Source organism: Akebia trifoliata, chromosome 14 (assembly GCF_017979445.1).
Source record: "Akebia trifoliata isolate Shusen 1 chromosome 14, ASM1797944v1, whole genome shotgun sequence".
In the NCBI taxonomy this organism is placed as follows: domain Eukaryota; kingdom Viridiplantae; phylum Streptophyta; class Magnoliopsida; order Ranunculales; family Lardizabalaceae; genus Akebia; species Akebia trifoliata.
Window position 1 is genome coordinate 25,514,216 of NC_141388.1, and position 17,546 is coordinate 25,531,761.

General features: G+C 34.7%; 1 protein-coding gene across 1 annotated transcript; it reads right to left on the reverse strand.

Annotated features, from left to right (window-relative positions):
* Window positions 1–796: 796 nt before the first annotated feature.
* On the reverse strand, window positions 797–1,765 carry LOC147386613 (uncharacterized). Its single transcript, XM_086424587.1, has one exon. It carries the CDS (start codon window positions 1,715–1,717, stop codon window positions 797–799), a length of 921 nt encoding a protein of 306 aa, XP_086280713.1. The 5' UTR covers window positions 1,718–1,765.
* Between the last annotated feature and the right edge of the window lie 15,781 nt (window positions 1,766–17,546).

The following is a 17,546-nucleotide window of genomic DNA, read 5'->3' on the forward strand; positions in this document are numbered from 1 at the left end:
AGGAGCTATGAACTTTTTTTTTTATATAAAAAAATTGTTACTCAACAAACTTCTCAATGAGAACTTAGGTTACTTTGACTACCACATTAAGATTTCAAATTTTACAAAGAGTCATAGGGCCCACATGATTGATAATCCAATGCCACGGCTTTCTAAATTTCAAGAAAAATATTTAGATCCAAAAATAATAGTCTTAGATCCAAATATAGAGAATCCTAATATTCTACATTGAAAGAGAGAATATATATGTATATATTGAAAAATTTTCTTTCAAAATTCATTGCATTGGTGACATTGGTCATGCTAGGTGCGAGCTTAATGGCCTACAATAAAAATAAAATCTTACTAAGTGAGTTAGGTTATACCGTTCTAGTCAAAAATGCTTATTAAAGAATTTGATTTCCAAAATTTAGGGTGGGACCCACTGTAAGATTTGTGAAGTAAGAAACCTGATAGATAAAATTTAATCATTTAAAGATGTGGGTTGGTATTAACCACGGTTTCTTAAACAACAAACTTAACAGAACTTTAACCTTTTATCTTTTTGCTAAGATGTGGGTCCCAAATTGTTAAGTAAAAAACTTGTAAACAAAAATTTAATCTTTCAACATGTGGTCCCAGTTAAAGTGTCTTGAATAACAAACCCATAAAGCAAAATTTATAAAAAAAATTGCAATAACAACGTTTGCTTTGGTAAGATCTTTTTTTTTTTTTTTTTAAACATTTTTCTTTTTGTTCTCTCCTCAGCCACATGCTCACAGCACTCACTCACTCTCCTATTTTCTCTATTTGAGTTTTACCTCTCTTCTTTGTTATTCCCAACTTGGGCCCTCTCTGGTTGCCTGTGGATTAGAGAGGAATCTGAATTGGATCTGACCATTTCCCCATTTTTGATCTGGATTTTGGGGGTTAAAACAGGGATAGAGGTATTGGTGTGTTCCGGAAGGGAGTTGGGAATAAAGGACACCGTTGTAAGGCTCCACAACAAAGTGGAGACTTGAGGCGAGGGGTAAACAGTGAAGACAAGCCTTGATTTTGTGTTTGCCTCGGCCAATGGATTTGGTTTCTCTTTTCTAGCCATGCGCACATCCCAGAGCCTTATCACCCCGTCTGATGAAGCTGCTATTACTAGATATGGGTAATCAGCATCATCACTACCACCACTCCTGTTAGCGAGAACAACAATACCTTTCACACGGGTGGAGTGCGCATTCTCAATGCAATATGCAACCTTCCCACTAGCTGTGTCCCATGCTATGACATTTCGGTCTTCTCCACCAGCAAATAACAGTCCATTCGCTGCAGATGCAATGCAAAGAACTCTCTTTTGGTTCTCCATCTCAAAAATCATCCTCGCATCCTCTGACTCATGAACCGAAACCGTCTCCTCCATTACCATAAAGAACCTCTCCCTTTCAGAATTAAATTTCACCATTGACGCCTCCTTCTCCAACCTACAACAAAAACTCCCCCGCCCTCTCACAAGATTCAACATTGCCAAACACGAATCTCTCCCAACTATTAAAACCAATTTCCCCAATGGATGTATAATGAGATCGTTAACTCCCTTCCTGTGAGCGGTGATGGTCTTGAGATGAACGAAATGATCGGCATCATATATACAGACAGTTCCATCGACGGATCCACTGAGGAGATTGCGAGGGAAAGATAGAGAGGGAGAGGGATTAGAAGATTCGAACGACATCTGCTGCTTCATTAATGGTGGTGGAAAGAGAAAGAGAGAGACAGAGAGGGAGAGAAGGAAAGGGAGTGTTTTTTTATTTTATTTTATTTTCTTTTATTTTTGAGTAAGAAGAAGATAGAAACAGTAAAACGATCCCTTTTCTAATCGCACACCAGCCATCAAATAGTCCTGACAGCAATTACTTTATAAATTTTTTTTTCTTACTTCTTTTTATTTGCTGTCAATGGGCAACATGTCTTGCCTACTAAAAAAAATTGAACACCTAAATAATAAATGAAAAATAAATAAATAATAAAAATAATGTTTTTTATTTTAAACATTATCAAATAACATATCAACCATGTTTCTAAAAAAAATCTTTTGTTATCCAAAAACGGATCGACATACCTTAAAAGGAAGAATAACTTAAAATTATCCTTTGGAATTTAATATTATTTAAAGTCACCCTAAGTGACTCTCGATTGAACTATAAAAACAAAATAATATACCAGATTAACGTACCCAAAATTGAACCGAAATTAATGATTGAATCAACAAATATATATAAAAAAAATGATAAACGAACAATAAAAAGAAACTAACTAAAAATTAAATAGAATAAAATAAAATAAAATAAAAAACTAGGTCATTGGCAATGTTCCCATACTTGGGGTTTTTCAAGTCTGATCCTCAATAGTCCCCAGTGGAGTCGCCACTAAAAGCGCCCTCGATCCGAGGGGTGCGCGGATCCGCTTTTGACCTTTGAGGTTTGGGAGTCGCCACCTAGTTATTATGGTCTAGGAATCAACTTGGATTCTAAACGGATAAAACCAACTAATCTACTTTTAAAAAAAAATTGAGTTCGGGGATCAAGTTACAGGGTTGGAAGGTGTTAGGCACCAACCCCGCCCAGCAAACGCCGGTCTCTACTAATTCTCAAATAAACTACATTGCTAGAAGACTTAAGTAAGAAAAAAAATTAAGAAATTTATACCTTTCCGAAGACAACGTTTTCGTTCCCTCAGATCTGATAGAGTAACTCCTTGTATAGTACTCCTTGCTTCGTTCTGTCTTCGGATCTGATTTCTGATCTTCGAGGCGAGATATCTCTTCCTTAGATCTAGATTCTTCGGATTTATTTATAAATTTTTGGGTATTTTTGAAGGGCTTTTATGTGTTTTTCGAGCTAAAATCGAAGTATAGGTGTTAGGTAAGGAGTTGGGTTTCAAAATTAGGGTTTATGGGAGGCTAGGGAAGCTTTTTGACCTACTTCTCTTAGGGTTTATTATTTGATACGAAAATAGGTTGTGAGGACCCCTATTTATAGATTCTTTAAGTATTTGTTTAGATAGAATTAGTGTTTAATTATAATTCTTTTAGTTAGAGTTATATTTTAATTAGAATTATTTTATGTAGAGTTATATTTTAGTTAGAATTCTATTAAATAGAGTTATTATTTAATTAGGATTGTTAAATATAATTATTATTTAATTAGAACTCTATTAGGATTTTGATTTTTGGTCTTATTTGATTGACTTTAAGATTTTGACTTCAGTCTTACTTGATTGACTTTAATATCTTGACTTTTGTCTTACTTGATTGACTTTAATTTTGACTTTAGTCTTACTTGATTGACTTTAATATCTTGACTTTAGTCTTACTTGATTGACTTTATTTTTTTGGAGAACCACCCTCTATTATATCTTTAATTCTTTGGACCCCCAAATGGAGGGATCTTTGAATAAATATCTTGGCAACCATCAACAATTTTGTCTGAGAGCCTGATTGATCGATTTTTTTGTTTCAAAATTTTAAATTAATTTTATTAATGTTTCACTTTAATTATTTAATATTTTATTTATTAATTTTAAAATTTTTAATTATAAAAATTGTAAAATTATCGTTTTACCCCCAAAAAGGACTTTTTGTGTTTCAAGTCGGTTTTTGATGTTTTAAGATGTTTTAGAATCAATTTTTCGTAAGAAATTCAATAGAAATATTGGTTTGTGTCATTTATGAAATTTTGTGTGTGGAATGGTCGTGAACTTTATGAGTGGTATTTTCGTAATTTTGTCGAATTCTTATGATAATTGGCGAAATGATTTATTTGATTTCGGTTTGTTATTTTATGTGTTTGAATAGATTTTTCTAAGCGTAACGTAGGCTCTAGGAATATTTTAAGGTTAAGGGTATTTTGGTAATTTGATCATTTTTTAGTGATTTTTATCGTGAAGCTTATTTTTGTCTGAAAAATAATGATTTCTAAGCTTTTGGGGTTATATTTTTCTATCGTAGCGTGGTCTCTACAGTTTTGTTAGTTCGAGATACCTCATCCAGATTTCTAAAACATATCTAGTAACAAAATAAAGCATTGTAATGATCATCTATCATTGGGAACCGTTGCAATCGAGTTGACGAGTTGATTAATCAGGCGAATGCAAAAGTGGGGTGTCTGCAGGCTTGTCTTGCATTGGCTCATGTCATTGGACTCATCTCATGTAAAGACGTGACATGAATTAATGAAGAAAATTGACGGTCGATATTCATTCAACACAGACATCGAACTCACAAGAAGGGATTTAGAAATGACTAAGCAAAAGTACAGTAAAGCCTTCATTGAATTCATCACCTGATAGAAAGATAAAATTACTCAATTATGGAATCGACCTTAAGAAAAAGAACAGGTCAAGATCATCCTCAATAATCTCACTCCCACATATGCCAAGTACTTGATGTTTCAGTCCCTTCCCACTTTTCAGTCCCTTCCCACTTTTCAGTCTCTTATTGAAGTTTGAAATCAGGTGGAAGATGTATTCTTTTTGGGATACTTTGATAACTCATCTAAGTCAAAACCCAACAACTTCAAACCTAATGCCAATTCTTTACAACTAGCCAATGCCTCTTTCACACCAGCTTCCTAAGATATTCAACCCTTGCAACCTAGGCTCCAAGGAAAATTTTCAAGTCTTAAAATGTCTCTTAGTATCACATATCAAAAGTTATTAAAAAAGGGTCTTCTCACACCTCTATAGCCTAGGCCTTGACCTAATCCTCTTATCTAAAATTATAGGGCCAACCAATTCTACAACTACCATCAAATGCCTAGTCACCACACTAATAGGTGTATGGATTTGTACAATGTAATTCAAAATCTAATTGATCAGAAGAAAGTCACCCTTAGTGTTATAACCAATCTTTGACCTACATATCAAAATCAAACTCCACCCATTTTGAACCTGATCTACTTAGTCCAACTCAAGTCGATTGATCCAATTTCCTTTATTCACTCGATTGATCCTAACGGTCTATATTCATTCCATCAGAATGAGTCCATCTACCTCATGACAGTGATAAAGTTAGAAGATAGAATCTATTGAAGCGAAGGGTTATTCAACATTTGACATGTTTCAAAATAGAATAGGAAACGATGAAAAAAGTAGATGAGCTCAAGTCGTCCATCATGAAGATATCTAAATGGCATAAGCTCTACTATTATATCCATCCATTCTAAATGATCTCTCAACTTTGTAGTCAAGCGTTTATGAGTTTTTCTAGTCTCAATTCAGCTGCGTAAATCGTTAAATTCAGTTAGTCATCTTAGTCATGTTAGTCCTTATTAATTTACAAGTTTTAGTTTAGTTTATTAGTTTATGTTTTCTTAATTCCAATAAAATAAGGGAGTCTTCTGATTATCATACGGGTAATAATGATTTGAACATAAAATCTAATATGAAGAAAGACTTAGACATTAATCATCGACTGGATAAATATTTAAATTAAAGAATATACTTAAGAAGTGCGATTTGATACTGCCTTGTCCCCAAAGGAACATGAGAAAATAATAAACTTAATTGAGAAATTTAATAATATTTTTGCATAATTCTATGAAGATATTCAGGTGTTAGTGTTACGTTGTCTAACATCAGACTTGGTTGTACCCAAACTGGGCATATCAAGACATGAAGGCAGAGAGGATTCTCAAAGAAAAGGTTATCAATCAATAATGATGCAGTTGAAGTCACCAATAAAGATGTCAAGATCCATATTTGAAAATAGGAGCCATTATACTTTTCACTTGTGAAAGAAAAGTTTTCATTTATAAAAAGTAAAAAGATTTTTTGAAGTTCTTAAAAGTTGAACGATTCAAAGTCAGATACAAAGAACTCAACTTCGTGAAAGGAAAATGACTTTATAACACTCAATTTCACAGAAGAAGTGTTGTCCATGTTTTTGTTTGAAAATGTTAAGGATTAAAGATTAGCTTGGGGCATGTCCATTCGTTATCAAGAAGAAACCTTACTCGACAAAGTAATAAATACATTGAGTTTTCAATACCTTGACCAAATCAATTGGTATTTCGCTAAAGGAGGCCTTCTTTGGCCAAATTATTTTTTCTTCTTTTCCAAAAAAAAAAAAAATCTTTATCGACCCCTTGTAGCCTATGTAAAATCAATGGTCTCTTCTTTCTAAACCACAACTACCAACCTTGGTAGGGTAGTTTTGTTTGAACTATGTTTTACCTTATTCTAAAGAGAAAAAAATGGGGTATGTATGCAACCTGAGAAATTACTTTAGGTCCAGTCACGCAAAAAAATAAAAATAATTTTTGAAGAAAAATGTCATTCAAAAGAAAATCTCATATTGAAATATATAAAAAATAAAAATGCCAAATTAGGGGCATTATGGGAAGTTGAGCCTTACATACTTTTTTTGGTTATGGAAATAAGGAAAATTATAGAAAAAAGTAAAAAGTAAAAAGAAAAAGAATTATACTTAGTTTTAGAAAACTAAGAAACTAAACTAATAAGCACGCTAAAACAAAAATATTGTTTACTGGAATTTTTTATGAGCCTAGGATTTTGGTGGGAATCCACATGAATTTCACTTGCTTGGATCCCAAGGCTCTTTTTGAGGGTTATGTGCTCACTTGGGAGCATATTTTTGTTGATTAAACCTTTAGGAGGTGTCCATGAGTTGGACACCACCATGAAAATTCTAAGGACCTTATGTATAAGATATGTTCTCTTTGGGACTATTTTTTCTTAGGTTAAAAAGTTAGGTGTAGATCTAGGTAGATCCTCACCTTTGGCCTTTAGATATTTTAGAAAAGTATAATGTGAAGTGTGTGTACATAGTATATGCATGTAATGGACTTAAAAAGAGAAGATTACCTCCAAAGAAGGATTACTCTCTAAATCTTATGGTATTAGAAAATAAAATAAGAAAATCTATTCTAGGAATTTAAATTTACAAGAAAAATAAAAAAACAATTAATCTAAGAATTTAAAGCTGGCTAGAATATAAATAAATAATTATTCTAATGCTCTTGAGAGCTTATTGAGAGCTTATGGGAGGAGATTACCTCTAAGAGGTTTTACTCTCTACCTCCTAGCTTCACACCAATAAAAATCTACATTGTTACAAGCAAAGAAAATAGGAAATAAGTTTACTTAATATAAAGAGGTTTAGAAGGGATTACATAGAAAAAATTAGGAAGTTACAACCACACCGCACCTTGGTTTCTTATTTTTTTTCTTGGTTAGATATTCTTAGGTGTTTTGGAAAGGATTTGGATAGAGTTTGGGTAGGCTAGAGGGCTTTGAGGAGAGACTTGGACAAAATTTTGGATCACTTAAACTCATCATCTTTTGCCTTGGAAAGATCTTCTATTTATAGAATTTTGGGAATCCCTTGGGGATAAACTTGTCATAAATCATAGGATTCTCAATATTTTCAATAAAATTTCTATAAAAAACCAAAATTACTTTTCCTCACCTTAGATTTGATGGTTTTTCATTCATTTATAAGTCTCACAAATCATGATGATCAAGAAAATAAGATTTTAAAAGATTATAGTTTCGAGAAAATTCTTTGAGGAGGGTACAAGGGTCCTAGGTCATTGGCTTTGGGTCAAATCTTAGAGAATTAGGTTAGATGACATGTAAATATGAATTGAGATCTTGAACATTAAGGTTATTTAGCCCAATAAATGCTTTAATAACCTAAGGTTAAGAATGTCTTTACTAACAAGTTTTAAAGAATTCTATGGGTTGGGTAAAATTATCAAAACCTCTTGAACTTGGTCTAATTACATTGACTCTTCTAAGATTGAGGATAAACTTGGGGGATATAATGATAATTTACCTTAGTTTATTTATAACAATATGGGGTTATGATAGTAATTATACTCATATGGAAATCAATTTGACCAAAGCTCTTGACTGGAAGAATAAGAAAATTACAAGAAGACCAAAGTAGTGGAATTGTTGAAAAATTGAAGAAAGGTTAAAAGAATATGAAAGCGCCCTCGATTCGCTTTCAACCTTTGAGGTTTGAGAGTCGCCACCTAGTTATTACAGTCTAGGAACCGGATACTGATTCTAAATGGATAAAGAAACTAATCTACTGAAGAAAAACTGAATCCGGAGATCACATTACGGGGTTAGAAGGTGTTAGGCACCAACCCCGCCCGGCTAATGCCGATCTCTACTTATCCCAAATAAGATTACATTGCTAACAAAATACCTAGATAAAAAAAAACTAAAAGAAATTTTACCATCGATACGCAAATATTATATTCCCTTAGATATTATAAAACCGTTTCTTGTACCATACACATTGCTTCGTTCTGTCTCCGGATTTGATTTCTGATCTCCGAGGTAAGATATCTCTTTCTTAGATCTGGATTCTTCAAAATTGTTATGTATTTTGGGGTGTTTTTAAAAGGCTTCTAAGTATTTTTCAAGCTAAAATCGAAGTATGGGTGTTATGTAAGGAGTTGGGGCTTCAAAATTAGGGTTTATGGGAGGTTAGGGAAGCTTTTTTACCTAATTCTCTTAGAGTTTATTATTTGATACGAAAATAGGGTGTGGGGACCCCTATTTATAGATTTTTTTAAGGGTTTGTTTAGATAGAATTAGTGTTTTATTATAATTCTTTTAGTTAGAGTTATATTTTAGTTAGAGTTGTTTTAGGTAGAGTTGTATTTTAATTAGAATTGTTTTAGGTAGAGTTGTATTTTAATTAGAATTGTTTTAGGTAGAGTTATATTTTAATTAGAATTCTATTATATAGAGTTATTATTTAATTAGAACTCTATTAGGGTTTTGACTTTTGGTCTTATTTGATTGACTTTAAGATTTTGACTTTAGTTTTACTTGATTGACTTTAATATCTTGACTTTGGTCTTACTTGATTGACTTTAATTTTGACTTTAGTCTTACTTGATTGATTTTAATATCTTGACTTTAGTCATGCTTGATTGACTTTAATTTTTTAGACCCCCAAATGGAGGGGTCCTTGAATAAATATCTTGACAACCCTCAACAATTTTGCCTAAGAGCCTGATTGATCGATTTTTTTAGTTCAAAATTTTAAATTAATTTTATTAATGTTTCACTTTAATTATTTAATATTTTATTTATTAATTTCAAAAATTTTAATTATAAAAATTGTAAAATTATCGTTTTGCCCTCGAAGAGGACGTTTCGCGTTTCAAGTCGATTTTTGATGTTCCAGGATGTTTTAGAATCGATTTTTCATAAGAAATTCAATGAAAATATTGGTTTGTATAATTTATAAAAAATTTTGTGTGAAATGGTCGTGAACTTTATGAGGGGCATATTTGTAATTTTATCAAATTTTGTAAAAATTCGCGAAATGATTTATTTGATTTCGATTTGTTATTTTATGTGTTTGAATGAGTTTTCTTAAGCGTAACGTAAGCTCTAGGGATGTTTTATGGTTAGTGGTATTTTGGTAATTTGGTCATTTTTTTAGTGATTTTTATCGTAAAACTTCTTTTTGTCTGCAAGGTGATGATTTCTATGTTTCTGGGGTCATATTTTCCTAGTATAGCGTGGTTTCTACAGTTTTATCAGTTCGAAATACCTCATCCAGATTTCTGAAACATATCTGGTAACAAAATAAAATATTGGAATAATCATCCATCATTGGGAACCGTTGCGATCAGGTTGACTAGTTGATTAATCAGGCGAATGTAAAAATGGGGTGTCTACAGATGCCCCTCTTTGGCAGAGGGTTGAAGCAAACTAGATAGCAAATCTATTTTAAGAGATAGTGCGATATCCGAATGTCAAAGCTAGTGACAGTTCATTTTACAGTCTGATTTAGCAATTCGTCGGGGTGTTCGGATCCTTGAGCGTAAAACTCTTCCTGAACTAAAAGGTTGTCTGGTCGTTGAGTAAGAGCTCTCACTGACAGTGTCAGATCCTTGAATTTTAGAAAATTTTCCTTGACTAATGAAACAAATTGCAAGTGTGTGCACTGTGTGAAACTGAGTAAAACAAAACTCGAGAAAATTTGAATAAGATTTGAGACAAATCTGAGCAAAAGTTGGGAGAAAGTTGAATGTCCTACTCTACCTACTCTGGGTGAAAGAGTAATGAATTTATATTTTTTTTAGAGTCTTACTCTACCTACTCGGAGTGAAAGAGTAATGCACTAATTTTTTTTGGGAAGTTCTACTCTACCTACCCAGAATGAAAGAGTAATGAACTATTTTTTTTTGGGAAGTTCTACTCTACCTACTAGGAGTGAAAGAGTAATAAACTAAACTTTTTGAGAGTCCTACTCTACCTGTCCAGGGTGAAAGAATAATGAACTAATTTTTTTGGGAAGTTCTACTCTACCTACTCGGAGTGAAAGAGTAATGAACTAATTTTTTGGGATTTCTACTCTACCTACTCAGAGTGAAAGAGTAATGCACTAATTTTTTTTTGGGAAGTTCTACTCTACCTACTCGAGGTGAAAGAGTAATGAACTAATTTTTTGGGAGTTCTTCTCTACCTACTCGGAGTGAAAGAGTAATGAACTAAGCTTCTAGGAAGTTCTACTCTACCTACTCGGAGTGAAAGAGTAATGAACTAATTTTCTAGGAGTCCTACTCTAACTACTCAGGGTGAAAGAATATTGAACTAATTTTCTTGGGAAGTTCTACTCTACCTACTCGGAGTGAAAAAGTAATGAACTAATTTTCTAGGAGTCCTACTCTACTACTCAGGGTGAAAGAGTATTGAACTAATTTTTTTTTTTGGAAGTTCTACTCTACCTACTAGGAGTGAAAGAGTAATGAACTAAACTTTTTGAGAGTCCTACTCTACCTGCCCAGGGTGAAAGAGTAATGAACTAATTTTTTTTGGGAAGTTCTACTCTACCTACTCGAAGTGAAAGAGTAATGAACTAATTTTTTGGGAGTTCTACTCTACCTACTCGGAGTGAAAGTAAAATGCACTAATTTTTTTTAGGAAGTTCTACTCTACCTACTCAGGGTGAAAGAGTAATGAACTAATTTTTTATGAGTTCTACTTTACCTACTTGGAATGAAAAAGTAATGAACTAAGCTTCTAGGAAGTTCTACTCTACCTACTTGGAGTGAAAGAGTAATGAACTAATTTTCTAGGAGTCCTACTCTACCTACTCAGGGTGAAAGAGTATTGAATTAATTTTCTTGGGAAGTTCTACTCTACCTACTCGGAGTGAAAGAGTAATGAACTAAGTTTCTAGGAAGTTCTACTTACCTACTAGGAGTGAAAGAGTAATGAACTAATTTTCTGAGAGTCCTACTCTACCTACTCAGGGTGAAAGAGTATTGAACTAATTTTTTAGGAGTCCTACTCTACCTACTCGGGGTGAAAGAGTAATTAACTAATTTTTTGAGGAAAACAAACGGGGGATTAACACCGCATTTGATTCTTTCTTTTGAAAAAAAAAACAAAGAGTTGGATTTTATGAAGGTCCGGTCAACATTTTAACTTGCTTTTGATCCTCAGGGGTTTTCAACAAATTGCTATCAAGAGGGTAACCTTTTAATTCAGAGTTAACCTTATCCTTTGGGGTTGGAATTGACCAAGTTTCAGAACCAGAATGCCCCTAGTTTGACAGGGAATATTGTACTGGGGATAATTGAACATAATTTGAAAACGAATGCCCCTAGTATAAGGGGGGAAACTGTACTCTTTAGAAAAAGGAAGTGCCTTGTTATGAAAATTTGAAATTCTTGATTACCACAAGCGCAATAAAGGTTTAACTTTTAATTTTGACTTTTTATATTGAAGATTTTGAGTCAGGCTCAAAGAAATTGGAGCAAAATATTTCTTTCTGAAATTCATCATAGAATTTGTTCTTTCTCCCCGTCGGTTCGCTTAGGGACATGAAACTCTTCAGATCAATCATAGACAAGATATTTGTATCCACTGAGTCTATATTTGGTTCAAACTTAGTATTGAAACTTAATCATTCGGACTTCTGATGTTTCGGCTCGGACAGCCTTTTCAGCTTCTCAACTCAACGGAGATTTTCTTTTATTGGTTGCTCTGAGTTTTGCCTAGATTGCCTTTTCAGGTTTTCAATCTAGCAAGCATGCTCTAGCTTTTGCTTAGATCACCTTTTTAGATTTTCGATCTAGCGAGCTTACAATTTTTTCTCTTTTATTTGCTCTGATTGTTGTCAAGGTGGTCCTTTCAGATTTTTAACCTTGCGAGCTTACCTTAATTTTTGCCTAAGTTGCCCTTTTGGGTTTTCAACCTAGTAGGCATCATTTTTCTTTTTCTTTCATTTTGCACTTCTGGAGAGTTACTGCCTGATCAAGCTTTGCTACCTTCCTTGAATTTTTGCACGGTACTTAGGAGGACTTTCAGGGGTATGCTTAGGACTGGGTATAAAAAGAAAGGAATATTGAGGCTCAAAAACCCAAATGCCCCTTGTGTGGCATTTTTTTTAAAATTATTTTCTTTTTCCTTGAATTTTCTTCCCCACTTTGACAATATTTTTTCTTTTGAATTTTTTTCATTTAGATTTTTTCTTTGTCGAGGAATCTATTTTTTTATTTTGATGTGGTCGGGCCTGAAGTAACTTCTCAGGTTGCCTACGTACCCCAGAATTTTGGGATCAGACCAAAACGTAGTTTGAACTTTTCCCTCCCCTGGGTTAGGTGATTGGGCTGAGAAATAAAAAAGTTTTTTTTTCTTTATTTTTTGAAAAAGGCTGCAAAGGGCTGAGAAATGAGATATTGAACTTTTGAACTAGGTAACAGGAAATTGGTTCGGTCAACAATGGCCTCCTAAAATGTAGTACTGTTTGATTTGGTCAAGGTTGGTTGGTTCTAGTAATTAAATTCCATCATGATCTTGAAGTCTAATAGTTTTTCCAAATAATATTTCTTTAATGATTAAATCTCTCCAATTGGGTTCAAACTTCCTCCTATGATTGAGGAAGAGTGCTCAATTTTTTTTTGGTAGTCTGATAGTTAGATCCTTGACTTATAAGTGATGAACTTTGACTTTCTTGTCAAACATGCGAGTGACTCCTCTCCATTGACAAACCCAATCTGTTTCTAACAATTGACTTCCATCAAGACCTTAAGGTACAGGATTTTCCCTTTTAACCGGTAAGATTGCTTCCATATCATACACTAGAATGACTCTAGTGGAAAACTGTATTAAAGTGTAATATGTCCATAACGCGAATGGTAACTTCTCTGGCCAATCCCGGTGTGATGTGTGATTGACACATTTTCACGATGATTGTCTTGAGATTTTTACTGACTGCTTCAACTATTCCATCGATTTTAAAAGTCCAACACTGATACATTTTGTAATCTCTCCTCTGACTATGTGAGTCTATTCTGGTTTGTATATGTGGTGTTCTCAAGGATGGGTATATATTTCATGTTGAACAACACTCCAAATTTAATCGACATATCCTCATCGGACCATGTAAGCAAGTCTTTTGAATTTTCTGAATAAATTCATCATCTTTTTGTGCTCCTCTAGGGATAAGTTAGTTCCAATTTGAATTTCTTGGGAATTATTTTTGTTCCGAGGTCAATGACCTTTTCTTTCTCATTCAAGAGGGGGTTCCTTATTAGAGGAATTTCTCCTTGAAGCTAGTTATTAGTTAATTCGTTAATGCGCTCAAGGTATTCAAAAATTTTCTTTATTCAATTAAATTTAGATGGGGCGATTAACACCATTGCAGACTCAACAAACTAACTTGACTAGAACCAAAATAAGAAATAAAAAGACAAACTTGATTACTAAATTGATAGAAAGAACTGGACTCAAGACTCATAAACAACTAAAGACAATTACCCACAACGGGCTTAATTACAGACTGAGAACTCGAGAAACTATTTCCAAGCGATTGGACTGAGTCTTCTTCTTCAGATTATTTGCATTCTTCAAACTTACTTCTTCTCTCTTGGCCAAGACTGCATTTGGTGGTGAAAACTTCATTAGGGACCGTCACTCTGGTAAGAGGGGGACTAGGAGGTTTATGATTGACTTATCGGATGAGAAGGATTGGGTCAAACGAGAGTTGAGTATTGGATACCATGTTCAAAGTCTGAGGAGGTTGGTAAATGGGTAGAGAGTTTGTAGTAACATTTGGCTGCTCAGGGGCAGGGACAGTAACTTTTTTGACGTCAATGAGGTCTTGAACTGTATGACGAAGAACGACGCAACGATCAGTAAGATGACCGGAATTTTGGTGAAACTCACAAAATAGGTTGGGATTGTGAGAAGTGGGGAGTGGATTTGGTAAAGGTCAAAGTTGGAGAGGTGCAATGAGCCCTTTACTTAATTGTTTTTGAAAGACAATGCTCAAAGGCATACCAAGATTGGTGAATTTCCTACGTGGTCGAGGTTGATTAGGGTTAACTTGGTTACTAGGCAGGATAGTAGATTGGACGGGTGTAGTAGACGTATTGGCTACATAGGCGTAATCAGCGTTAGACTTGGAATTGGTGAAAGGCTTTTTGAACTTGTTGTCATACGGATTGGAAAGGATTCTGGAAGTGAAAGCATCTTCCAATTGGCTACCAGCTTGCAATAGAGACTTGAATGTAGGAAGATATTGGGAGACTAGATGTCGGGCATACCCTTGCAAGAGGTTATTTAAGATAATAGCTACTTGTTCTTTCTCTGAAGGCCTATCCCACATTTGTGCAGCCTTGGCCCTCCAACGACCGATGAAGTCAGTGAATGTCTCCCCATTTTTCTGTTTAGTTGCCTCCAAATCCCTTCTTGAAGTCTCAATCTCGGTACTATATTTATACTGATGCTAGAAAACTTTTGACATGTTCTCCCATGTACCTACTATAGTTGGGTCTTGAGACATCAACCATGGCAAAGCTGACCCGAATAGAGTTCGTTGAAATAACAATGTCATCTGTTCATCATTGAGCCCCATATTGCGCATGTTAGTAACATAAACCTTAAGATGCGTTTTTGCACAACCTACCCCACTGAACTTGTCCATTTCTAGCATTACAAGCTTCTCTGGCAAATGAATTCTAGAGATGCAGTTTAGAGCTTCAATGCCTGCTGCAATTTCATCGATACCCTTTATATTCTTCAGAACTAACTCCAGTTGAGACATTCTGTTGGCTAACACTGGATTTTCATCAACATACTCTTCGTCTCCATCGAGTTCGAAGACTTCACGTGGACGTTTCTCTTCTACCTTATTTCCTTTTGGGTCATCTAGGGGATTGCCCATTGATTCCGAGGTCTGTTCTAACACTTCTACTTTGCTTCTTATACTGTTGATATCATTGGCAAAGGCTGCCAAGATCTTATGGATCTCTATGAGCTCAGATTCTGAAGTCATTTTTACTTGTTGACTTAGTACTGACGTTTGTTCTAATTTACTGGACTTACGACTCCAACTAGGAGGTGAACGCTTGAGTTTGGGTGCAATGATAACCCTAAAAATCCCATCGAAGGTGGATTACTAGTTACGAACCCTAAAGTAGACTTTTAACAAATAAAGGTTTCTTTTGATAGCATGGGTTAAGTTAACCCCTAGATTCAAAATCTCTAACCAATGAAATATTTCCATCAAGAAATATTACATGAAAATGATTTACTGATCTTGTTAAGTATGAAATATTCAGTCCATAGAATTAAATTGGCTGATGCAAGGTGATTGGGACTATGTTCCCATTTGAGTTTGGGCCGGTTCGACCCAATGGATTTGAGTATTTCACTTGCATCATTTTATCCAATATTTTTAAGCCAATTAGTTCAATCGATCTATATACTGATCCATAAGATCCATTTACCAATAGGCCTAATTGGTTTAACTTGATATTGACCAGTATGTCTCATCAATTAAGTTTATTGGGTTGGATCGATATTGCGGGTTTGATTGGAGCGGTGTGGACCGGTCCACCTACTTAGCTTTTGGTTGGATTAAATAGAGCAACCAGGGAACACCCACAATAAGTTCGAGTCGTGGCTTATAGGGGAGGTTTCTAGACTCTAAGCTTACTATATGCAATGCATTTTTATCTGGCTACCCTTGCCCAAGTACACCTATATACCTCTCGAGCGTACTCAATCAGATGGTACGTGATGACTTGATTTGCTATACCGTATAGGTGATAATCTAAAACTTCAACTCACTTCTCTGAAACCAAAAATAGCCAGTTTGATCTCTAGTTGAGAGGTGGTGCACGATGCTGAGCAAGGGCCCACTTAAATACCTCTCGTCTAGAATAGACGTGGTCTATCCCCCTCGTACAGTAGGGTACAGCGGGGCAAGATTTCACTTAGGCACCGGTTTTGACCAAGAAGTGCAATTGATATACTTGGATTATCTTTTACATACCTATGGGTACGAGTCAAGAGTTGTAGCTTTCATAAATGGTTTGGCATCCCGCAAGGGGACCGACCACGTATTAGTACTACATTGGCAATCGGGACATGTGACTGTGTGGCTTACAATAGGTCAAAGGCTCAGGTCGCTCCAGCCTAGGTGCATCGATATACCTTTCAGAGTTACCTGATCAGGCGGTACTAATGCCCCAGTTTGATATACCCTAAGGTACGTGACTAGAGTTGTGGTTTTCATTAATGATGTCGCATCTCAGAAGAGACCGGGCTACGCACTAGTGCCACGTTGGCTATTGGGACGTGCAAACGTACAAAACAGTAAACGTGCATGTGGTATGTGCAAAATAGGGTGGGGTGTGCCTGGGGCCTTTTTCAAATAAATGGGCCTATGGGCCTGATCATATCTTTACAACATTGATACCACATAAACATGAATCAAAATAAACATAATTCCAATCACATTATTAAAGATACGCACATCAAACCTATCAAGATCATAGCACCGTTAGATAGGCAATTGGGACAACGAATAATAATTGGATCCAATCATTGGCAAAAGCTCATTATTTTTAGTCCAAACTAAGGAGATTCTTTTTATAGTCCAATCAAGGGTGATTTTGGGTGACCCGAAATAAATCGAGGCTTCAATGAACATTAAATTGAAGATAACATGATAGTTGTTGTGATTTGGAGTGATGAATCCCTTTTTTTTTAATTTTGTTTAAAAAAACTTATAAAAAAAACCTAATTGATTTTAAAGAAAAGAAATTCTTTTTTTTTATGGTTTCCAACACACAATTTTTTATTGCTGCCAAAACATCAAACATGCCGTCAGCACATACAACACTCATTTTTTTCGTAAATGTTGCTGTCTAGCAACACACAACAACAACAGCACAACAGCAACACACAACATACAACAGCAACACCCAACAGCAACAACAACACACAACAGCAACAACAACACAACAACAACACCCAACAGCAACACCCAATAGAACCAACACAATTTTTTTTTTTTGTTGCTGCCAACAACACACAACAGCACATTTTTTTTTAGAAGCAATGAAAAAAACAATATGCTGCCAAAGGTCAAATCGACACGTACCTAATGAACAGTCAATAAAATTTTCTTCTCTTATGTATACCATCAAGGAACAAATCGGCACACACCCAAAACCTCTTTTTTTTTAAAAGGACAAATCTAGATAAAAAATAAAAAATAG